The 25,892-nt window shown below is 40.0% G+C and overlaps 1 protein-coding gene across 1 annotated transcript in view; it reads left to right on the top strand.

Annotated features, from left to right (window-relative positions):
* The window catches only part of TMEFF1 (transmembrane protein with EGF like and two follistatin like domains 1), a 120,906-nt gene that overhangs the window by 79,754 nt on the left and 15,260 nt on the right, over window positions 1-25,892 (top strand). Inside the window, exons 4-5 of the mRNA XM_061351448.1 lie at window positions 1,631-1,657; window positions 12,933-13,029. Of these exons, the coding sequence (XP_061207432.1) occupies window positions 1,631-1,657; window positions 12,933-13,029 (124 nt within the window). The remainder of the gene's footprint in view (window positions 1-1,630; window positions 1,658-12,932; window positions 13,030-25,892) is intronic.

Genomic DNA, 25,892 nt, shown 5'->3' with positions numbered 1-25,892 from the left:
AACAGGTCAAGCTTCTTCGAGACATTTTAGCCTTTGTTTTTACTATGAATTACATGCCAAAGTGGTGCATGTTTGTAGGTCAGCCTACTCTCCCCCAGAACAGCTTATGACACAATTCCATCACTACAAATAAGCCTGTATACTTAGCTCATATAAGTAAATTTTACTCTTTCAAATTTCTTAATGAAGCAGTACCACATCAGATGGCATATTCCTCAGTGACTCAACAGTGACATTTTATTGGAGATTGTCTGCTTTGTCAGTAAAGTGGGTCACTATAGATGGAACAAGAGCCCTTCTGTTTTCGCATTCATTTCTCTAAGGTGATAAGCTCAGTCTGTTAGACACAGAACAGTAGTATAGGAGGAAAGAAAGGAAAATTTAAGCAGAGGAAAAAAACCCTCTCTATTCCTGGTACTCCATGTGACAGGAGATTATTTTTAATGTGTGAAGTGACCCAGTAACGTGGAATTTCACACTTTCATCCACACACTAAAAGGAATTATTCTTAGAAATATAGCTCCTTAAAGAAAAGGCAGAGAGAGAACTGAGCAAACAAGGGGTTTGGTTTTTCCTCCAGTGTGAGCAATGAGCTCATATGTGGAAGGAAGACTCCACTTTCTGTCTGGTCTCCTTCTTCTTTCAGAGTTATGGAAATAAATTCAGCTGCCTTCTCCATCACCAAAGCAGACATAAAAGGAGAGGTGTGGGATGAGCAGGTGTGTGCTTTGCTCCTCTTCTCATCTTTCAGAGAAGCTGAGCTAACAGCAATGGGGAACAATTCACTGACAGTAGTTGCCATCCCATCCTCTCCTCTCCACCTCCTTTGAGCCAGAAAGGATGGGAGAGTTTTGTGACTCAGAACATTTTTAAGGGCTGGTCTTTACTGCCATGCTAACTGAAGACACATGCAGAGCTCTGCCCAGCTGGATGCACATTCCTGTGCAAAATCCCTAGCCAGCTCAGTAATGCTCTGAATTGGAGTTAGTTGGCCTAGGGTGGTGAAGAAGCAAAAGTCCTGTTGACGCTTGAACTGCTAATGCAAAGGGGATGCAGCCACAAGCTGTCACTCATCAGATGCTAATCCAGTCAATCTAATGTCAATGACATAACTATGCTGTTAGAGCATCCTTATATGAAGTGATTGACTCAGCTGAGAGGAGCTATTTTGTCGTTAATATGACTTAAGCCAACTTTACCTTGAGGACTACTCTTCTGGAGGTACTTCTGCAGTCAGGTGATTTATTTATTGCTCCTTCATGTAACACTCCCAGGGCCAGGGGGTAAAGCCCCCAGATATTCAAAAAAACACACTCTGTACCTTTCATCTCTTTTGAGTTTAACAGCTGAAAAAAGCCTAAGAAAGCAATTTAGTTTTCAGTACCGAATGGTGTTGTTCCTTGACTAAAAATATCTTGACAGGGAAGACAGAGAGTAGGGCACAATAAGCATGAACAAGCTGCATTAAAGGATGCCAGACTTGATGTCGGATGTTTGTTTTCACACCTGGCTCATGAAATGTAACACCTGTGTAATGTTTTTACAGTGACAAGTTCCTGAGCAAACTGCTGCTCCTGGAGCAATATTTTCATTTGCTTTCTATTTTTCTCTCCCTCTGTTTATTTTTTAGATAATGGCTCTGGGTCAGGAGAAGGAGGTGAGTACCAAGCCCCAGTTATGCTTGCCTTTGTTCTTTCTTTTTAACTCTATGTGTGTCAGTTTTATATGCATAGTTGCTGAATAGTGCATGAGTTAAGCAAAACCTATGACAGCTTGAAAATAAACTTTAACTTTGAAAGGGTTATCTGACCATCTCAGGACAGTATTTGTACAGGAATAGGTCATAGCATGCATTTGACCAATGTTCTTTCAGATTTGACCTATATACATTTTTCCTTTGTTGCCAGCAGTATAGATCCCTGTTTCACCTGTATTATGCTCCTGGAAATGCCTGTTCTCAGTGAATTCCTATCTGCAATTTTTTTTGGCCTTCATTTCCTTAGTGTCTACAACATCTGGTTACTACATTATCCTTGGTCAAACATGTTTCCTTAAAATATATAACGGGCATTACGTTATCTGATTTTGTGAAATATTGTATGTGTGTCCGTTCAAAGCTGTATAGTCAAGGAGGGGATGTAGCACAGCTGGTACTAGTGGAAGTGTTCGTATCTTTGAATGCATCTTAACCTTCTTCCAAGGATTAAAAAAGACAACCCAATGTAATTTTATCTTAATTTTATCTTTGGTGCTACTAGCAAGAATAAATGTGGAATGAAAACTGTGTGATAGATATACATGGACATGGAAAAGCTATTTTATTTTTAGGCTTTGTTTGCATTAAGAAAGTGTTGTAGTTCATACATATCAGAAATCTTGTATACATGAAAACGTGCTTTTGTGGAGAAAGATCAATGGTATCATTGTGTAGATAAACAGAGCAGTTAACTTTCCAAAAATCAGGACCTACTTCCTTCTTTCTTCCTGTATTGAATAAATGGGAGGCATTTCCTTCTCTTTTAATGAGATGCTATCAGTAAATTCCTGGGCTGCTGCTAGCACGTGGCCAATCTCACCTTTGTTTTCTTTTGAAGCAGTGCCTTTTTCTGCTCCAACACTTCCTCTTCCTACCTTCACTGGTGACTTTTTTTCCAAAGCTTTTCTTCCTGAGATTGCACCATGTTCTTTCCCAGGCTCTATTTGCTTCTCCTTCCCCCTTCTTTACCCAGCCTGTTACTCCAATACAGCTGCTCCCGCTGAGTGCCTCAGTACTGCTATGCAGTTCTTATAAGAGACAGATGACAGCAATTTAGTACACATCTGACTTTTATTTTTGGAACAATTTTAGAAGCATTTGAATGCTGTTGGGATTTTTTTTTTCCCTCAGTATTTCCCAATTGGATACAAAAATCCCCGTTAAAGTCTCTTGTAAATGGTATTATGTTGGTCTGGAAGAGATTTGAATCTGACTGACAGATGTGGGGATTCTTTGGGTTATTTTATGAACAGTTTGGAGAAAAGTAGTCTAGAACATGCATTTTGTTGCTTGGCTGCTCACTGAAAAGGTGATAGGTCTGTGTTCAAATATACTCACTGCTTGATTTGGCGCAGGAGACTTATTCCAGGCCCACCATCTCTTGGTAAGAGAAGTAAAGATTGGGTCTCCCTTTGCCACTGCTGTTGGTTTTGTTCTCAAAATATTCATTCAACCTGGGACAAAAAGAGCAATTGGAATGATGCACCCTATGGAAAGGCTTTGTTAGCTGGGACTCAGCATGCTAGTGAATTTAAATTTGTTATGCAAAACAGAACTGCATCAGTTGGGGAGATTTGGTGATTCCTCCTTGCTACCTTGTGTCAGTGGTTAGTGCATTATCTTGGAAGGTGGAATATGTAGGTTCAGTTCACTTTAAGAAAGAATTGAATCTAGTCCCTTGACCCTAGGTGTACACTGCCTGGGTGTTGAATAAAGAAGGGACATGTCCAGTACCTCCTGCAACAGTTTTGTGAAGTTAGCCCTTTATTTGGATATCTTCTGAGTGCCTTTGGGCCAACCGGAGTGCTCCTGCTTCTGTTCAGTGCGAAAACATTTCAGTTTAGTGCTTAATGTCGGATAGAAATAATATTTTAAACAACAAGAAATTAAAAATCCTGCTTAGAGCTTTTTCGTTTTTGGATACATCTGAGCTATTTGTGACACACTGAATTAGTGCTGTCCCCATCCGCCTTAGTCACTAAACTGGATGTTGGGGTATACTTCTGCAGAACAGTTAACTAATCTTCAGCATGTTGAGTCATTTTCTGTGTCTGAAAGCAATCCCTCAAAGGATGGAATCCACTGTTGCTTTGATTATTGAACTCTGTTCTGTCCCAAATCTCAAGGATATTTTTGTACTCACGTTATTTTCATATCTGGAATTGTTTATGTTCCATTATTCAAGTAACTGTAATAATGTTACAAGGAGACATTAAAAACATCAAAGACTCATTACAAGTTAGGGGAATTGAGAATTAAAACCAAACTTCCAAAAGAATGCTGAATCTGTTGAGGATGGAGATGCATTGTTTGGGATCTAGACAAGAAAAAGAGCATGAACCTGGGCAGGTGACCTGCAGGGTAGAGATGCTCTCTGGCTCACACCACAATTCAGCCTCCTTGGTTATTCCAGCTGACTGGGCCATAGATCCTTCCACCCCAGCCTTCCCCATTGTCTTTTGGAGGAAGCCAGAATATGCTGAGATATAATAATCACCCAGAGCTGGTAGTATAATAATATACTTTTGGCTAAGAAAGCACAAATGGGAGCTAAATTGCATGGGGAGCTTCTGTGCCTTGTGATTTAGGTACAGCTACTGCTTGTAAGTACAAGGAAGCAATAATGGAAGCGGAAGAACACCAGGGTAAGTGAGAGAAAGCCAGCCAGCAAGCAAACATGATAGCTTAGACATTTGTGTTTTCTTCCTACAATTTACATTTTGAGATGTTAATTGCAGAATCAGTGTTTGCTATGTTTCTTAAGCACACAATTAGTGTGATTGCGTATGCAACAGTGATGCTTACACACATGGAATGGGTGAATGCAGCTGCTTGTATAGGTTCAGGAAGCATAGTGATTGCTGTGCAGGAGATGTCTGTTTGGTGGTAGATTTTGAACTGTGAAGGAAAGTACTGGGAAGGCATCTGAGTTGTGCTCTTGAGTTGTGCTCTGAGTTGTGCTCTAAGTTGCTACAGCTCTGCCTGTGACAGTCTCCACTGCTGAAATTAGCTGCTTGCCTCACATGCAGCTGAGATTTGTGGTTCACACTGTTCTCTTTCATTTTCCAGACACAGAACAAACTCATTAATGATTCCAAAGCTTGACTTGATGCAGATTTTTCTTCCTGCTTCCAAACTGTATGATGTTAAATATATTCATTTTTTTATGTCAAAAAAAAGAGTAGATTTAGAACCAATTAAAAACCCCACAAAAGTTTTCTTCCTCAAAGACTATTTCAGAGAACATCTTGCCTTAAAAGTTGTCATGTGCCACAAAAATCCTAAAGACTGTGGAACTACTGCTCCATGTTATCTCCCAAATTATATTTACTGCTACAAAGATACTAGATTTTAGGACAAGAATTGAGAGTGGGAGAACTTTTCCAGCATGCCTGAATGAGAAGAAGGAGTGTAATTTTTAAGGGTGAAATGATTGTCTAGTTGCCCTCTGACATTCTGGATAAGCAATTTCCATTTTTTATGCTCTGATGACACAATATTAATGAAGAGTCGTAATAAAATTACTCATTTTGCTCATCTCAGAAGTCTGAGCCTTCAGTTAGCATAATAAAAATTACACTTATGAAACCAAGCTGTTGGTCACTTGTGGCAATGGGTATCCTGAAACCACTTTTAAGTAGAGTATGGATTATTAATTCAGAAGTTTGAGAAACTTTAAAACACTTGTTACACTACCATTATGTTATACCCCTACAGCAAGCAATGTCAGAGAATAGGGACTCAGACCTAGGAAAGTTGCTTAGTTGAGGTCACATCTGAAGATACGGGGATCCTTTATATTTGCATGTGATATGGGCTCCTCTGTGTAATCAGTCCTCAATTTCCCTGTTCCGAAGAATACAGTCATAAAATCGGCTCCTGATCCACTTTCTTTAGTGATTTGTTTGAGTTTGAGGCAGAACTGATGAAAGAGAAGTTACAGGCTCTTGTTCATCTCTGCCAGTTGCGAATTGCAGGGCTCTTTGACCTCCTGGATGTACTTCCACAACTGGTACATTGGGGCACGAAAGTTATTCTCAGGCTGTCACGTGTCCATGAAGAGGTAGATTGCTAGCTTGAACAAAACATTTTCTTTCTTTCTAACATGAGTTTTAGATTTTTATTTCTCATGAAACCCTCCATGTCCCTGTGTGAAAAGAACTGTGTTGACCCGACAAGGTAGTCTAAGGAGGATTAACTTTGTAGGTTTATATGAATGTGACTTAGAATGAGCTTTGACAATTTTTTCTTCAAGTTGCTTTCTATGTGCAAATAGGTTTTGTTTTTTTTTTTTCCTCAAGTTTACAACTTAATACTAGCCAAGAAGGCTTAAAAAGAAGCAGTCATCTTAGTGATCTTTTTGCCCTCTTGCTCTTAGAAGAGCTGGCACTCAGGACTCCTGGTGAGGTAGGAGTCCTAACATTTAGGTGAAGTAGTCTCCATGTTCAGAAGTCTTCAGTTTTGTGTTAAAGCCATTGTCCTTGTCAGTATTCTAAAACGGGTCCTTTCAAAACATTGCCCAACTAGTAGTGAGACAACTGGAAGAGCAGTCCGAGCCATTGGTCTGAATTCTGCTCAGATTTATAGTCACATTCTACATAATTATAAGAAATGTTGTCCCACTGCAGATGTGAACAGTAATTCTTAAAGGAAAGCTTTTTGAAGCTGAAGCTGGTTCCTTTTTTTTTTGGATCAAAGGTATTGGTGGTGAAGATAATTTGCTTTCATCTGGCAGTGCTCCTTACTCATAAGGTTTTTTTGGTAGCAATTCCCACCAGGAATCCAGGCATACTGCAATAACTTTTGAAGGAGAACCTTATTTCTTCTGAGTTCCCAGGTCCTGTCATTGGTAAAAAAGCACTTCCAAGCCCTTCATCCCATGTCCCTCCCAAGTGAAGGCTTTTTTTTGACTCTCCTCCAGATAGTGCTTACTTTCTCTGTTTGATAATGCCAGCAAATGGCAGCTGTGAAGTTGACTTTCTATGATAATGCCTTTGCAAGGATGTGCTAAAAAAAATCAGCATGTTAGGTAGACCATCAAAGAGTTAACAAGTGGTAATGACTTCATAAGCCAGCTTCTCAGAGACAAATCAGTGTCCTAAAAGTCCTGTGCTTTAGTAACCAACCAACAGGGTAAGATTTCTAAGTGTCTTTCTATGCCCATAATGTTACATACTTATTATTTTTGTCAGTGTTTAACCGTGTACCTAAGCAAAATGCACTTTTGGTATTAAAAAAGATGTAATGGTAGTTAGACAGATGGCACCCAATCATTTCAGGCTTTTAAGCTAAGGAAATAACATGCTTGCAATACATATAGCAAAGTTAATTATTATTAAAATAATTTGTTTTGAATTTCTAATCCCTCTGAAATTTAATAGCTAAAGTATCTTGTGATGAACGTCTAGCAGATTGCATTTAGTAATTAATAAATTGATATACAGTATGTGCTTTTTAGCAGGCTGCCATCTGTTCCTTCCCTCACAGGGGACAACACTTATCCAGTAATTGTCACACAGTCAGGGTGGTATAAACAGACATGGTTTAGAACCTCAAATATTTTTTATTTTAATTTGTAATAATGCTACTGATTTGTTTTAATGTATTTTAATAAGACTGCAGAAACTTAATGGTGATTAACACTCTGGATAGGAGGTAACATCACGTCTTTCTGTAATGGTGTGTGACTTAGAGAGATTTAAGTGCTGATTCTGTCATGTGGCTTGTCACTGAGTATCACTTTAGCTTCAAATAGCCCTATTTATTCCTGTTGAGATCCTGCTCCCTGTAGGTAAAATTAACACTGAACTAAAACTTGCAAGAACTAGCGTGTTTTCACCAAAGGTTCAGCAAGGCAGAGGAAAAAGACCTGGATGTTTATGTCTTCTGTTGGTGAAAACTTATTCTGAGCAGGGTTTTCAGAGAGGCTTGAACTTGCTTGGAAAGATGACTGAGCCAAGGGCACAGAAGGACAGATTCCTCTTGTGCAGGGTGACAGATAGCAAATGAGGGCAGGTTCATCTCATGAAGCCTGAATAGGGCCCGCAGAACAGTGTTAGGCATTTGTGAAATTGTGGGACACCCTCTTTGGCATTTGGTGACTTTCTTGTGTTCCATTTTACACCATCATCTGCTCATGCATGATTTCCCTGGTGGTTATTCTGAAGTTGTCATGACTTCCTTTGGAGAAAAATGAGTTAGTTGCACCTGAAGCAAGGCAATGGAGTGAATGGGTATTCAGTTTTTTTGTGTAAAAGCTGATCCAGCTCTCACGGTATGCAGGCTTCCTGCACAATTATCCATGGTGGCATGTGCATAGAAGCAAAACTGAAGTTGTCAGATGTGTAAAATACCTAACACATAATAGGGGTCATAGAGAGTCTTACAGTGCACATCCGCAAGTCCTTTTCTTAGAAGTACACGTTATCATAATCACTGGGCAAGTATGTCACCTTGGCTGGGGCATCAAGCTTCAAACCCTCCAGGTACCTCAAGCAGACTAGGCATCCTTGTGTTAGACCTCTAATACCCCTTCTTGCAAAGTCAAACTTCAAAGGCTGGTATCTTCAGTGGAACATGCTCACAGCTACAGTCTGTGGTCTATACTGCATAGGGAAGGTATCTTTCAGCCAGGTATGGCTGTACCAAGCCAGGCTTCACTTCTAAGCCATCTGGGTAGTTGGGTAAGAGAGCTTCCACAGTAGTGAGTATTAATTTTGAATACAGTCCATCAGCATGGTCAAGATAATTCAAGTTATCACTTACCACAGATTTGGCATAGCTAAGAGTAGTTGTTGCTCTTGCTTTAAACACATACTTATAGACAAAAGAGCAAGTTTGCAGCTTTGTTTCAAATTACAGGGACAATCTCCATTTTAAGTGTGTCATTAACGTTGCCCTAAATATTAATGGAAGAGAGAGTAAGTCATTAAAATGTTCAGTGAGCTGCAGCCTGTAATAAGTGATGCTGTGGTCTGTGCCGTTTTAAGAGGAATTTCCAGTGCTAGCTGTACTGAGGGAATCACAGTCTGATCACAGGGGTGGTGTGTTCTGCACTTTAGGGTGCAGAAGGGGATTTCCTGTGGCCCTTTCTCTTTTTCTAAAACCTTTTTGAGATTAGCTGCTCCCATGAGGCGCAGCGAAATTCACCATACTTCCAAACCAGATAGGAATTGGTTTTCAGAGAGGCTTTCCCAGACAAAGGAATCATTATTCCATCTGTACAAGGCTACCGAATAGCTGCAGCTCTTGACAAGCTCCCCTTGCTTCACTGTGAATAGTGATAAACACATACATGCAACGGAACTCCCTTTCCAGGCCATGCCTTGGGGCTGAGCAGACTTCACTTTGACACAGACTGATGCTTTTGCTTCAAGCCTGATTGAAAGCCTTCAGTGGAAACCAAGCCATATTACCACTGCAGGAACACACAGATGAGTTGCTGAGGGAAGCAATTTACTGCTGGCCAATTCCTCTAGAGCTACTGCCCGTTTGCAGGTTCCTACCCCGTGGCTCCTACGATATAACTGGCCATATTCTGCAGAGGAATAATGACTTGAGGAGAAGCGTTAGGGATCACTGCAGCTCAGAGAGGCAACTGGGAGTCACAGATACCATCCTTGTGCCTTGTTTCTTTTGAAGGACATGGCATTAATGAAGTACTGCTCTGAAACACAAAAGGAAGCTGAAAAGAGAGGGAAAATGAGCTTTCACTCATTGTGAAATTAAGATGTCAAAGAACATAATTAATCATGATTCCAACTAAAGTAACGAGAAGAAATTCCTTAATCATCTATACATCAATATTAGAAGCCTGCTTAATAAACAAGAGGAGCTTAAATTTCTCATTTAGGATCATATTTTGACCTAATTGATATTACTGAAACCTTCTGGGAAGATCTGATTGATTTGAATATTAAAATTAATGGCTATAACCTATTTAGGAACAATTAAATGTGGGGGAGAAAGGAGGAGAAAGGGACAATCTATCAAGGGATGCATTGTCTATTTGGAGACATTTGCAGCAAAGAAACTTATGCTTTCAAATATTAATGGGTTAACTTATTTTAACAGAAAACAAATTGATTATGGAAAATGTCTGCTACCAATTCAGGCTGAAAAACAGTATTCATCTATTCTGTATTGGTGGGAAAACTCTATTCAGTCTAAATTATACACAGTGTTGGATGCTGCTGCTACTAAAACATGATGCAGCTAGTAATGAAAGAAGCTTCTGAAAATTATACATGACTATGACTCAACTTGGAAATGTTGCATCAATACACATTCATCTGTGTTACACCTCATCCTGACAGGTGTAAATTATTTATACCTAAGGTGCATTGACTTGCACATATTTATTATATGCAAAGTACAGTACAGGTAAATAACTCTATATAAATGAGGTCCAGCAAGTTCCGATCAAGACAGAAAGGCCACACTTTCCCTAAAACAAACCCAACTTTAAAAGGTAGAGAAAGCAGTTTTAGGGGGTGAGAAGGGATAGAGAGGTTTGTACTGAATAGTATATAAAAACAATGATCAAGTAGTTGTGGACTATTCTTTATGAAAAATAAAAGGTGTAGGGGCATTCACAAGGAGCAGAACTAAAGCCCATGATGGAGGGATGTGCGTGTGTGTGTGTGTGTATGTATTGCTTCGTTTGCTCCATTACAGAATTGAAATGCTAAAAGTGCAGTGAAAGTGCTCTGTAAAGCATTTGGGTTGTTCTGTAGTTAAGTTAGATAGCATATATAAGATATGATGAAATATTTTCCATGCTAGCAGTACTGCAAAAGGTTATTAAGCACCAACTGTTGAAGTCAGGTATTTTGTAACCAGCAGGTCTGGCTGAAAAGCTTTAAAAATGGGTGGTAAAGAATTCTCTGGTCTGACAATGACTACTTTGGTCTCTTTTTCTTCAGCTGAATTATAAGAAATAATGTACAAATATTTTGAGAAAAGATAAATGTGATGATTGGGAGGGCTACAGCCTTTCATACTGGCATCCATCAGAAGAAAAGCAGTGGAATAGAAGGCAGAAGAATCAACTGAGTACAGAATTAAGGGAGGGAAAAATATGTAATTCCAGTCACCATGGGCACATGGAAAAATTTTATTGAGAAATTTACCTTTGCCTTAAACCTATTTTTCCATGAAAGACATTTGTACAACAGAACATTTTATGTAAGTGTACCACCTTAAAACCATAACCTTTCTCAGTGGAAGGCAATCTCTCATACAAGTCTAAGTAACTAGAATGTAGAACATCCACACAGTGCACATCTGATGGGGGAAAACATTGCAAATCAATACATTGTTATATGATTGTTAAATGTTACGGAATCATTACAGAATGAGTGTGTTTCAAAGGACTGTCCTTGGCTTCGTAACCTCTTCCACTGGTGACCTTGGAACAAATCAGTCAGTACTGATTTGGTCTGGATGACAGAAAACAGGTCACTGAGCTAACAGTATGCACAGGCAGGTGGGATCTTAATGTCTGAGAACAGGGTTATACATAGCGGGTCCAGGATACAGGAAATTTTTCCTCAATAGCACCCTGTCTCCTTCTGACTGATCACCCTGAAAAGGACTCATTGGGGAATAACGTAAATGTAAATAATAATGGTCAGTGCAGAAAAATGGTTGTTACATGTTTCACCTGGAGAATATCATAGATGGTAGTTGGGTTTTATGACAGCTCTCCTGGAGCAGTGTGTCTAGCTCTTGTATCTGTTGTTCTGGATGGTGCTAACATGTTGGGGAAGGGTGTTGAGGGTCATAAGAACAGCAAAAGAAGTTGAAATATCATGGATGAAAGTCATGAGCAGTGCAATTTGTTTAACTTACTCAAACTGTAGGGAATCATTTACTGGCATGAAAAAAGTGAAATCTGACACTAAAAGACACTTTAGGATGCCAAATTGAGGCATAGGAAAGTGGTATCTAGAAAGAAGGAAAAATCAAATAAGATGTACATTTGTAAAGATAAAAGCAAATGACCTCTACTGCAACTTAATAAGAGTAGTGATACAAAAAATGTACAGCCTGCTTTAGACAAAAGTTAATTTGAGATGCTCACTTGCACTATTCTTCATGTAAGCACAGCCTCACAGGTGGGAGGGAGAGACTCCCTTCAGCCAAGATCCAGGAAAATTAGGAAGGACTGGTGTGGATCTGAAGAATGTAAATGCAGCTGTTCAGTTGGTGGTGTTTAATTTGCTGTTGCTGAAGCACACAAAGCTGCTAAGCTGCTATGAGAAAAGGGATCACTTTGATCTCTGTCCACGCGACAGCCTTGTGTAGTCAGCTGTATGTCACCACGATACTGCGATATGTTAAATGCTTTTTGACTCCCTCTGCAGATTTCTGTGGGTTTTTTCCTTCTGCTCAGATACATAGTTCTCCTTTATCACCTTGTTAAAATAAAGAGGAGTAACTAGTGGTAGTGAAACAATAAGAATATAGTTTATTTCTCTTTTACTTGGTGAAGGGTTTTGTTGTACGTGTCAACAGTAAGATCGGTGCAGATATTTTTAGGATCAGCATATTTGAGATACTAGCTTTACTTTTTAGGATATGTGGCATTTCCATGAGTTTCTTGTTAAGATGACTTTTTTCTTTTATCCCCTACAAATGAACAGAGTAATCTGGAAAATATACCGCAGCATATATATATGAGCACAGTCTAATCTCATCATTTGGAATCAGAAAGTGGAAAAAATGTAAGCAGTAACCTTGCATTTAGGATTGCAGTAAGGATATCTGCACTTAAAGAGTGTCAAGGAAAATAGCATTAAATTCCCACTACCTAATATTCAAGGACATTAACAGGCACAGGGTTTCTATATTTTCAGCGCCAATAAAGAGTACACGTGACTAGGACACATGTCAATGCCAGTTGTGTGTCTGGTGGAGCAAGAATAAATACAAATCATTGAAATGAGTCAATCAATGAAGCATTAGTGTTTTCAGGGATGCTTTCTTGTCATTGGTACAGTTTTACGAACCTCCAATTGCCTGATTTTGAAAAGGGAGCCCTATTAAGGTTAATAGCTTCACTATGATGCCTGCATGTTGACAATATACCTGAAGGCAAATGGATTTAGGTAAGCAAAATCAGAGCTTAATATGAAATTCATGTTTTCTGTTAACAATATCATATTTATTTTAGAGTATGAAGGATCTGGGACAGAAGTTCAGAGAAAACACTCAAAATGTGGAGTTTGCAAATATAGGGCTGAGTGTGACGAGGATGCAGAAAATGTTGGGTAAGTAGTAAATTTTCCTTAACAACATCAGTGAACAAAAGCGGGGGAAAATGTTAAAAAAAGGAAAGTACATGATCATTCTTCACTGTATTTGTTATTCATAATTGAAGCTTTATTGATGTCCAATAATAATGTGTTTGTTGTGTGTCTGTAAAGAGCAAACCATCTGCAGCTGCAAGGTAAACGAGGAAAACAGCAAAGAGGTATCTTGGAAAATCTTTATCGAATATTTTTTTCAAACAAAGGGCCTTGATCTGTTTTATCCTGGCAACAACAAAAAGCAAAACAAACAGAACAGGTTTAATTCATCCCTGGGATTTGTTTTCCTCTGTGTTCTGCTTGTTCATAAAGTATTACAGGCAGTTGCTTCTATCAGTGCAAAGCTTGAACCTAAACATCAAGTTGAACTTGTGACCTGAGCCAGTCACTTCTTCCAAACTCACTGTACCACTTGAGCTCTTAGATGCACCCAAGGAAAAACTGATGAAAAATACCAGTTGTTGTCAGAGCTCAAAACAAGTGTTTAAGAAACAAGAAGACACTAAAACCAATCCATAATGAAGAAGCAGATGCACCAAATGTCCCTACTCAGGATGCTTGGTGGTTAGAGTATGTGGCTGTCCAGGCTCTGTGTGGCTGCCAGAAGGGACAGAGACATTAGGGAGGAAAGGGCTCAATTAGACATCCCTGTGAGGGTACTGAGGTTTGTTGAGAGGTAAAAGAAGTCCCATATAATTGATGGGGCTTTGTTTTCCCACAGCTGTTTTCCTGGGAGTGGTCACTAGTATGGAAGAAGCTTAACTAAGTTCTGGGCTGATGCCAGGTACTGGGGTCACAGTTACAGAGGCAGTGGGTGAAGGTGTTTTGGGAGAAGTGCAAATGGTACATTTTTGTGTGCATGGAGGGAACAACATCTCAGAGTAGCAGTGACTGAACATCGCTAATTGGGGGAAGCTTCTGTCTTCCAGCTGGAATCCATTTTATGTTGAAATACGTCTTAATTGCACAAGATTTTATTACAGGATATCAGCATGAAGGCGTCTCAGGCTGTAAAGCAGCTTAGCACTAATATTCAAGGTGTGTATTCAAGATTAAATCGTAGCATACAAAGGAAGCCAAAATGGTAATAGGACTCATGAATACTTCACATTTCATGAAATGTCACAGTACCAAAGTAGGCTTGCTCTTTTCTGGAGAGACAAATGAGCTGTAGCTGTTTTTTATAATGCTAATAATTTTGTGCAATACTGCTTTGGTCTGTTTAATTTATGACTGGCAAAATCGATATAGATCTGTTTGTTATATGCACTGAGATGTGCTGTTGGCTTTGAAGATAAATCCAGAAGCATTCAATTTCAGTAAAAGCTTGCCTATTCATTCTGTACTTGTGGAATTTACATTCCTGGGGCTATGTAGTATCTATGATTTAGAATAAAGTTAAGGAGAGTGGAAGATTTATTCCCTACGTTGTACTCACATAAAATGAAGCCATGCTTCATCTTCTTGACAACAGGAAGAGAGTGTTCTTTTGCCTCTAAGATTTCTTTAATTAGTCCTCTTTAAAAAAAAAATTAAAAATTGGTGAAAACAAAAGTTTTAATGTAGGAAATTCTCAAAAGTTAGAAAATGTTCCCATGAGGGTTGGTCACAATCTGTCAGATCATTTCTTTCAATTTTGGCAGATTTCCAGCCTAAATAATTGAATCTCATTTTATTTGTTCCAGTATCTTTGACCATTATAATAGGCTTCAGTGATATTCACTGTCTGTTTAGACTTAGATTTGAATTGGGCTCTGTTAACATGGATTGCCTTCACAACGCTGATTTTGACAAGTCACATAGAAAGTCACAGACCTGCTTGAGTAGAAGTTAGGAGTTGGCTGCTTTTCCTAAAATGAAAACAGTTATTTACCTGGCAGAAACAAGATGTAATTGAAATCTTCTTTTAGGGACATTTTATAGAGCACCCTTTAAAATGCTTTTTACATCTTATTTTTACTTCCTTTCCTGCTGGGCTTCAACATGTTTTCAACCTCATAAAATTATATCATGACATAAAATTATTGGCAGTACAAGTACCTTTCATCAGACTTGTATAAACATTGCTAGGCTCATATTATTAGTTAATTCAATTTTGCAGCATATTACAACTACTATCAACCTTAGTTCTAGCAAATCACACCCACACCCTGGTTTCATAAAAATATTCTGTTTTTTATCTTCCTTTTTAAGCATTATTCCATTATTATTATATCCATCTCAGTTACTGATGGCATTGGTTACAGTGATCACGATATTGTGGAGTTTGGGATCCAGCTGAGAATGCTGAGCTAACTTCTAAGACAAAGGGTTTAGATTTTAGAATAGCTAAGGGAGGTATTCCGTAGGAAGTTTCTATGGAGGATAAAGGAGCTAGAGAGTGCTGGGAGATTTTCAGAGACACTGTTGGTAGCATAAAAGCATTTCATTCCCTTTATAGGGAAAGGAAGTACATAGTTCTTTCAGTTCTTAAAAAGGCCTATAAGAAAGATGGGGAAAGGCTTTTTATCAATGTCTGTTGTAATAGGGTGAGGGGTGATGATTTGAAACTAAAAGAGGGGAGATTCTGGCTGCATGTGAGGGAAAAAATCTTTACAATAAGGTTGGTAAAACACTGGCTTTCCCAGAGAGGTGGTGGATGCAAGGCCAAGGTGGACGTGGTTGTGTGGCAACGTGATCTAGATGATGTTGCTGCTCTTTGCAGCGTGTTGGACTAGATGACCTTTGAAGGTCCCTTCCAACCCAAACTGTTCTATGATCTATGGGAATGGCCACTGTAACTGTTTTGAATAGTGAGGTAAAGTCTACTGAATCGCAAACAAAAAGTACATTTAGTTCTGTTCAAGTGAACTTCTTAGGCCTGGGTAACGCCTGCACTTTGTGATGTTAAGACTCAATAAAGTGATTCAGATGATTACAGAAGGCACTTTAAAAGGATTTTGCTTCATGATAGTAACTGAATGAGTTAGTTGAACTGTCTGCTAACGTGCAGTAGACAATCTCAATCCATATTAATGAGATGCTAATGCTTACAGTAAATATACAATTATGCATTATTTTCATCCTTTTCCAAGCCATGCAGTCTAAGACCTTATAAACATCAGATCCTTCTGTTCTGAGTGCTCTTGAGAAGCAGAATGGAATCTATACGCCTGTTTTATGAATAAATCTAAATTATGGATAAAATGATTAATCAGTTGGTGGAAGGGGAGGCTTTTGTGCCACAAAATGTCAAGTGGTTTGAGGTAAATGAGCTGCCAACAGGCCAGCCACAACAGCCTACAGCACAGAATAGGCAGAATTTCCCCTAATAACAGAAAGATCCTGCTAAATACAGGTCTATTCCATATGGACTGTATTTTGTCTTTTGGGCCTAGAGAGATGTGGGGGTCCTATGTAAAAAATGGTGGTACCTAAATACTGTAGGATGTTTCTTGCGACAAAAAAGCAGGAGGAAGACTACTTGGCATTTCTTGATTTTTATAGTTGGATTTGCACATGTCTAAGCAAGTACTTTGTTCTCAGAGGAGGACAGTGATAGTGTGAGGGATGACGGACACATGGCAGAGCATGGGAAATGCTGATCTGACATAATGGGAAATGTTTCCACCATGAGGGTGGTCTGGCACTGGAACACAGTGTCTGGTGAGCCAGTGGAGTTTCCAACCATGGAGATGTTCTGACCTTGATCAGGTACATTCCTGGGCCAGCTTTGAGCAGAGACTTGAACTAGATGACCACTACACAGCCCTTCAAGGCTAAATTGTTCTGTGATTCTGTGGTGCTTTTTAAAGGCAAATTTAAACAAGGTCAGTTGTACACAGCTTAGATGCACTCCATATTACAAGTTAGTGATGTTATTTTTCTGTTGCTCTTAAATTGTATTTTTCCTTTGGAAAAAGTTGCAGATTTTTAGTTTTCATGTTTGGCATTAAAGCGTTATGGCTGTCTCTGATCAAATTGCTACATATGCTTTTATTGCACAAGATCACACATAGTTTGAAGAATTCAGGCTTTGCACAGGGTTTTAGATTTGTATCTTTGTTTTGTTTGATTTCTCAGAAACGTCATCTATCTAAACCTGAAGTGGTTACAATGCATAGTACATTGAATGAAAAAAAATATAAACAACTTTATAATTTCCACTGCCTCTGCAAAAAAGTTCAGTCGATTTTAAGTGGACTGATTAAGACAAAGAAATAAAGACTGAGGAGATGGTTGTCGTAAACTGCATACCATACTGAAAATAGAAAACTGATGTTTGACTGTATGCAAATCAGTACATTGCTTCTTCATATAAATGCAAAAAGAAAAGAGGTTGAGGAAAAATCACAGAATCTTCTTCTCTCCTACAGCTTATAAGCACATTAAAAAGTTGTTAGTTTATGGGCAGGACAGGCTTTTCAAGAGCATAGAAAATCACTTGTAGATGCACTGCTAGTCTTAAGTTGCATAAATATGTACTATGCCATATTATCTGTAGAGTGATTTTCTGTAAGTCTGTGGTAACAGGATGCAGACAACAGGTTTCACAGGGATTTAACCATGGGGGATTTTTTCCCCTTTAGCAACGAAAGTGAAACGTAGATTGTATACATCATGGGAAAAGCTGCTGCCTGAGATAGCTCGTTCAGTACCTCCCTTTCTACCCTGCCCATCAAAATGCCTCTCTGGCCAGAACCTTCCTCTGCTCTGTTGAGAAGGCAACATATCATGTACAATCATAGAATCATGGAATGATTTGGTGTAAAACATGTAGCAGGGGAGTGAAAAAGTAAATGAGAAGTTGGTAAATTCAAACTTCTGTGTGGGAAATGGGCCAGAAACCTGGAGATGTAGGTAGCAGAAGAGGGGTTGTGTGTTTTCTGCTGGAATTTTGAATTGGAAATGCAGTCAGGTTGAGAAGTGGAGATGGAGGTGCCAGCACAAAGCTGGGGCCACCTAGAGCTGGTAGGGAGTGCCCCTACCCAAATACGTATGGTCTGCTGTTGATATACTCTGGAGTATTCAGGCTGCAGTCTTTTCTTAGCATGCACTTGACTTTTCAGTTGTAGATAGAGATAAACAGATCATCCTATCAGTACACAATCAAAAGATAGTATGCCGATAATACTGAAATGCTTAACATAAGACAGTATGAATGCAGAACAAATGGAAACAGATGTGGTTGTAAAATCGTTCTCATCAATGTAACACTTAAATGAACTCTTTCTTCAGTGAAAGCAGTGTATATAAATACTTGTAATATTATTGTGCCTATTAAGGACTGCAAGTAAATTCTTAAAAAGCTCAGATAAATAATGTTCATTGTAATCTTTTCTAAACAACACAATAGCTCCGTTTATTGTGTATGATTGAAACTGAAATTGCTATTTATTTACAGTCTTTGGAGAGATGAATAACTTTCTTTTATTATTATTATTATTTTACAATAGCCACCTGCAGCACCGGCAAAGAAACTGATAACATAAACTATTTTGTGTTGTGATTAGAAAAGTAGGCTCTTAAGTATATATATTTCTTCATCAGACTTAGATTTTCAAATGGTCCTGATTTCCATAAGTTTTTTAAGGCTTCTTACTGCTATGTGGTCTTTTTTCCACAAGTTTCTTCTTACACATACCAAAAGAAAACATTTTAAGACTTGTCTATTAAATATAAATAATATATTTATTACATTCATAGTAAACAATAAATATTTATAGTATTTTAACATTAACATTTAAAATATACTGAATCAACTGAAGAATAGTGGTTTCAGCCCACATTTTTTTCTTGCAACATGAAACATCTTTCCAGTATAAAAAGTTGTATTGGTTTTGAGGAGTTATATCCTCTGCTCTTGCACTGTGTTATGTGGTTTGTCCCTTTCCTCTTGCATGACAAAGCACTGCTGAATACCCAAATTAAAAAATGTTCCAATATATAATAATTGTCAGAAGGAATATTGCTTTGAAAAGCATTTTAATGTATGTTGTAAGTTCAGGAAAATAATACCCAGAATGATATCGCAAACTGTAGAATAATGCAGTTTGGAAGGGATCTCTAGGAGGTTTTTGGGTCTAGGCTTTGTCCCTGCACTGCAGCCAGGGTAGTTTGCTTAGGTCACTCAAGGGCTTCTGCAGGAAAGCCCTGACCATCTCCATGAAGGGAGATTGGACATCTGGGCATCTGTTCAGGATGCTTATTATTTGAGGAATGATTTCCTTCTGTTCAATCAGGATTGCTCTCGCCGTGAGTTGCAGCTGTTGTCTTTTGCCCCTCTACTGTGCACGTCTGAGAAAAGCCTTTCTCTGTCTTAATAACCGCTTCTGGGTTGTTGTTGACAGCAGTCACCTCCTTAGCCTCCTCTTCTCCAGGCTGAACAAGCCCATTGCCCCTAGCCATTCCTTACACAGCACATGTTCGAGCCGTTTAACCATCACGGTGGCTCACCACCAGACCCTCTCCAGTTTCTCAAAGTACTTGTTATCACTGGGGAGTGCCAAAACTGGACAGAGGGCACCAGACAGGACCTGACGAGTACGGGGTGAAGGACAACAGTCATACACCTTGCTTTGCTGGCAGCCCTCCTGTAATGCAGGCCCCAAGCCTGCTGCTCCCCTGGACTCTCAGTTCCTTTTCTGCACAGCTGCTCCCCAGCCAGTCCTCCCCTAGTCTCTCATGTGTATCTCCCTGCATCTTCAGCCTTCAGGAGGTGCTTCACCTTGTCAAGGCCCTACTTGAATGATCATCTTGCCCTCCATCTTACGCTCAGTAACAACCTTAGAGTAATAGAATCATAGAATAGTTAGGGTTGGAAAGGACCTTAAGATCATCAAGCTCCAACCCCCTGCCATGGGCAGGGACACCTCACTCTAAACCATATCACCCAAGGCCTCGTCCAACCTGGCCTTGAACACTGCCAGGGATGGAGCATTCACAACTTCCTTGGGCAACCTATTCCAGTGCCTCACCACCCTAACAGGAAAGAATTTCCTCCTTATATCCAATCTAAACTTCCCCTGTTTAAGTTTTAACCCATTACCCCTTGTCCTGTCACTACAGTCCCTAATGAAGAGTCCCTCCCCAGCATCCCTATAGGCCCCCTTCAGATACTGGAAGGCTGCTATGAGGTCTCCACGCAGCCTTCTCTTCTCCAGGCTGCAGCCCCAACTTTCTCAGCCTATCTTCATATGGGAGGTGCTCCAGTCCCCTGATCATCCTCGTGGCCCTCCTCTGGACTTGTTCCAACAGTTCCATGTCCTTTTTATGTTGAGGACACCAGAACTGCACACAATACTCCAAGTGAGGTCTCACGAGAGCAGAATAAAGGGGCAGGATCACCTCCTTCAACCTGCTGGTCACGCTCCTTTTGATGCAGCCCAGGATACGGTTGGCTTTCTGGGCTGCAAGCGCACACTGCAGCGGCTCATGTTCATTTTCTCATCGACCAGCACCCCCAAGTCCTTCTCCGCAGGGCTGCTCTGAATCTCTTCTTTGCCCAACCTGTAGCTGTGCCTGGGATTGCTCCGACCCAGGTGTAGGACCTTGCACTTGGCATGGTTAAACTTCATGAGGTTGGCATCAGCCCACCTCACAAGCGTGTCAAGGTCCCTCTGGATGGCATTCCTTCCCTCCAGCATATCAACCGAACCACACAGCTTGGTGTCATCAGCAAACTTGCTGAGGGCACACTCAATCCCACTGTCCATGTCACCTACAAAGATTTCGAAGAAGACCGGTTCCAACACCGATCCCTGAGGGACACCACTTGTTACTGGTCTCCAGCTGGACATTGAGCCATTGACCACAACTCTTTGTGTGCGGCCGTCCAGCCAGTTCTTCATCCACCGAGTGGTCCATTCATCAAATTGATGTCTCTCCAATTTAGAGACGAGAATGTCGTGTGGGACCTTCCTTTCCCTTAGTCCTTATATGGGTGGAATAAATTTCATTACTTTTAGTTTATAACATAATTTTTCTCTTTTTTTTGGCCTTTGATAAGGAAATCATTAATTTAAAAATAACCTCACTGTAAAGGTTCAAATGTGTCATATTCTCAGTTTTCCCTATGTTTTTGTTTTTAACAGATGAAATACGGAAATGAGATTCTGAGCACATTTGGTCTTTTTTTAATGTGTACTGTGCTGTCAGAGATCTGTTTTGACTCATAATGTAGATTTTCAGAAAAGATTGACAACTGATCCCTAAGTAGACCTTTTGAGATTAGCATTTTATGAGATCTGCCTTGGAAAGAAAATGTGTATCAGCAATATATAGATTCAAGTGGCCTATTATTTACATAGTGTCTGTTTTCACAGTGGCCAAACCAGAAATCCAGAAGTGTGTTAACACTTAGAAATACCAATGTAGAGATTTTTAAATCCCAGTCTATCTAATTTTTCTTCCAGAGAAAGATATGTTCTGTTAGAAGTATGGCATGCTGGCTTATACTTGCCTCTTTTGAACGCTTTTTTACTCATCTGCCATAGCCAACCTTTCTTTTTCTGGCCTTTTAGGGTCTGATATTGTGTGCAGGTATTCATAATGAAGGGTGTCTTAATCCTGTGTAAATGCAATTCACAGCTTTCTGGTCCAGCAGAGAAAAAGTCCTAAGTATCTGTGTGTAAAGCAAAACACACAGTCACAAACAATAGAGGAAATGAACCTAAACAAGGGATTTAGGATTGTGTCATGGGATTACTGAATCATGTAAAACTGAGCTACAGGAAATCCTGATATGAAAGGAATAGTATAATGGTCTTTTCATTATAGTGACTATTAAGAAAATGAATTGATCCTAGGTGGATAGTTATCCAGGCCTGGGGTTTTTTTAATGTATATTTTTAATGATCTTTGCAGCAGTGTGTGCCAACTCTTTGAAGGTTTCTGTTATACAAGGGTGGAGGGAGGGTTAGGCTGCTCTTGTGAGAGCAAGCAGCAGTTCACTGCATATGCTGCTAGAAGCTCACTGCAGGAAAGGACTGAATTTCTGCAGTGGTCGGAGCATGCTATTCCATGAAATTAAAGGAGGACAAGAAGGAAAGTAGCTGAAGCTTATGGCATTTAAAGGGTCTTCTGCATTGCTGGGTGGAAGTAAACGCCAAGAGGGTGTTCAAGCAGGGCGCAGAGAAGTTTGTAAAATTGAAATCTACTCTTTCTTTTTTTTGTGTGTGCTATAAAGGGACTTGAAAAAAGATGCCAAAAAAAAACCTCATGAAGATTCAGCTCTAGACAAATAGGTAGAGAAATCACTTTGAAATCCAGGTTTTCTTAGTTCAGGCTTCATCTGGAAAGAATTGCACACAAGGGAAGAAACATAAAATGAAAGATAATACTTCATTTGACATGGTTATATTCTTAACACCTCTGCTATTTCAATTCACCTAGATTTATTCCATCAAGCATACCTTTATCCATCTGTCTGCATTTCACACACTTTGTTTTATTCTAGTGCTTCCATTTCACATTTGTAAGCAAGATGCACCAATAAACAGATGAGTACCTGCAAAAGCTTACTATTACAGTTGGCTATTGGGATGGGGCAGCAAGCAGCACTCTGTCAGGACAAGCCAGAAAAACACATTTGTGAGCAAATCCCAGATGGGCACAAATGCAGCAGCCTGTTCTGTTGGTTGGAAACATTAGTCTCTCAGTAGCCAAGCCCACTCCACAAGTCTCTAATGCTTTTCCTTTCTCTTTTTTCTCTCTTTTCTTTGAATCTACCATGGTTTTTAAGCACACAGAGCTTCCAACAAACCACGTACACCTTGAAGCCTGAACACAAAAAAAGAGCCTTGAAATGTGTTCTGATCTCTGGGGATCTAATTAATTTACTGATAGCAGCAAGTGCTCATACAGCCTAAGCTCATTTCAGATGTGTCACATCATTTTACTAAACACGTTTTCTTTGTTACATTTAGTAGCCCCTAATAAATGAGTTGTACATTCTCATTCCGTATTTATTAAAAACACCTAGAAATGTTTGGTTTAATTATAGCACTTTGTACTTTCCTGAAGTTAAAATGCTCTTCTGTTTAACTAATGGTGTTGATGAATGAACGATACACACGCAACTTCTAAAAACACGTTGTCACAACAAGCTGGTGCCTTTTTCATAGGATGTCAACACTCTGGTGACAGGAGATAAAATTAAAGTTCTTTCTAGTACATCAGAAAAACACCTGAATATGTCTTGTTGATGTTCCACAGCTAAGCAAGGGAAAAGATCTGCTTGAGGACACTGAGCGGCAGCCCTCTCTAGCAATACATCAAGTTGGATTAACTACCTGTTTCAATCCTTTTAGATAAAACCAGTAGGATTGTTGTTATGAAAAATAAAGACTCCTGTAGTGCTCTGACTCTGTATTCCAATGTGACTTTTACAGCAAGCTGTTACAGCAAAAACTCAAAGCACTCATTCACTTCTTTCTGTTGTGGAACATCAAGCCCTTCAAAGCATTGTTAGTACACGATTCTGTTAACGGACATTTTCTTAAGTGACCAACTCTTTTCTTCTGAAGGCTGTGCAGAGCAGCCACACATCAGGCTGAAAGCATCAGCTGGGGCTGGAACTTGATGATCGTAAGGTTCTTTCCAACCCTAGCTATTCTATGTTTCTATTCTATGATTCTTTATTTTCACAGGACACCAAGCGGGTGTCCCGCCATGTTTGTCACACAACAATTTATGCTGGCACCACTGCTGGACTTAAGGCAGGTCTTCCTGGAAGTTATTCCAAATAGCAGGAGTAAATAATTGAGAGCCATGAGAAATACACTATGATGTTTACAAGTATTCTGGCATTTTTATTTTGCAAGCTTTCAAAAGGATTACTTTCTCTTCGTGAAAATTTGCATGATTCTGGGTTTTCTTTCCCCAGATCCTTCCTGATCTTGAGAGTCACTCCCAAGGAATAAACATACCTCTCAGAGCATTTGCCTGAGGGATGGGGCTAAAGCTTTGGCTGCCTCTAATTAAATATCTCTAATTGTATAACCTAATATTTTTATGCTTGACATGTGAATTTAGAAATATAAGCAAAACCTTTGCATCCCTTTGCCCTGAAGCTAGGTTTTCAGGCTAGCGCCTGTATCAGACTGGTGGATGAAGGAGTCTAGCCTTGGGGCAGGGCCACCATTCATCAGTCATTCTGCACAAGTCGTGCTGGATGGTGTCCGTAGCTGAGCTTGGGAAACTGCATGTGGCACTGCTGTTGTGGACTGCTGTACATGGACACAGTGCTGGGGGGAGCTAAGGCAGAAATAAGAAGTGGTTAAAAGGTGGGATATTAGGAATTTTACAGTTAGGGTCTGCTCTCTCCTCTCTGGGTGCCTCTCCTACATATCCTGGTCCCCTTTCATGATCTTGAGTTTTTCCTGCCCTCCCTTCCCCAGCAGCTCTCTGTATTGTCCTCTGCTGTCTTTGTGCTCTCTTGCCAGCATAAAAGGAACAGATTACAACCTGTGGCTTCAATTCTGTATCCAGTTTCAGTCTTCAGCTGTGAAGAAAAACAAAGCCCACAGTTCATGGTACCTCACACAGCTTCTCCTGCCTGCAGAAGCCCAGATAAGATTTCTGTCCTTTAAGGCCCTTTTAGCTCATTAACACTGTCTGCTGCGTCTTCTCCCATGCTTTGTGTGCTGCTTGTACGGTCTGTGGGATGGTTCAGATCCTATGGGCTGTGCTTTTTTAGCCTTGGGCTTTGACTTCTGCCTGGCTGTAGGACTCAGACTCATTGGTGGGGAATGTGGTTCCCCTCAGAAGGATGTATTTTCTGCCATCTCCTCAGTATCAAGCTATTGTTTGCTCTCTGTGGCTCTCTGTCTTCAGATGATGGAACACATTTTTAGCATTTCATAGTGGGTTCATTTGGAGATCTTCCAATACTTTCCTGAGGTGCCTTTTAATTACAGTCTGTGGTGGTGGTCCTGTCCTTTTGCAGGCACCCAGCCACCAGTTTCAATGTGTTTGATGTGCAGCATCAGAGCAGCAACTTGCTCTCCCACAGTTTTACCTTCCTTCACAAACACTGAGCAGTTAAAAACATTTTTGTTTCATGTTTTCTATCGAGAGCATCATTCCCCACATTTCACTGCTCTTGTCTCACGATTTGGCACTCCCTGCACGCCTGGCTGTATTTTGGGGGTAGTACCAACCAGCTATGAGCGAGGACAGCGTCGCTGCACCCCATATGGATTCTCTAATAGGTACAGGTTTCTAACATGTGCTTCTGGCTCCTTCTCTGCCACCCTACTGCATCCATGGATACTCTGCATCAGATCATCATGTCACAACCATGTCCTCATCTTAAGTCATTCCCTTTCAGCCCTCTGGAATGCTTCAGGCTTTTCTGTTGGAATAATGAAGCATAGTAGTTTCAATTTGTTTAGATACATCAGTCCAGTTCAACTGTTCATTATCTCATAGTGTACATAAACCACCCTCTTTTACATGCCAGACAGCTCTGTCAATGCATCTACACCAGTAACTTAATGGCCAGGTGAAAGCCAGGTGTACCATTTGGCGTTATGGTCTTAGGCAAAGAAGTAGCTAATGGCTTCAGGAGGACAATTAGATGTCATGCTGGGCGAGAGCATCTGAAATTGAACTTTTGAACTCAGGAGCTGCAATAAACATAGACTGGTTGTAAACTCTGGTTAATGCTTGGGCTAAGCAAAAGTGTCACATCCTGATACATCTAGTTAATAAAGAGCCATGAGGCAGATTCAGCAGCTGGGAAGCTGGACTTCTGCAGATAGACCACAAACCAAGGGCCTGGACTCTGGAGAGAAGAGCTGTGCCCTTGGACAGAATAAGGGTGCCTGGAAGGAGGATGGTAT

The sequence above is a fragment of the Neopsephotus bourkii genome, unplaced genomic scaffold (genome assembly GCF_033783945.1).
Source record: "Neopsephotus bourkii isolate Nb327-2 ecotype Australia unplaced genomic scaffold, CSIRO-AGI_Nbou_v1 NB_591, whole genome shotgun sequence".
In the NCBI taxonomy this organism is placed as follows: domain Eukaryota; kingdom Metazoa; phylum Chordata; class Aves; order Psittaciformes; family Psittacidae; genus Neopsephotus; species Neopsephotus bourkii.
The sequence above is the reverse complement of the archived record's forward strand: the minus strand, read 5'-3'. Positions and strand labels throughout refer to the sequence as shown.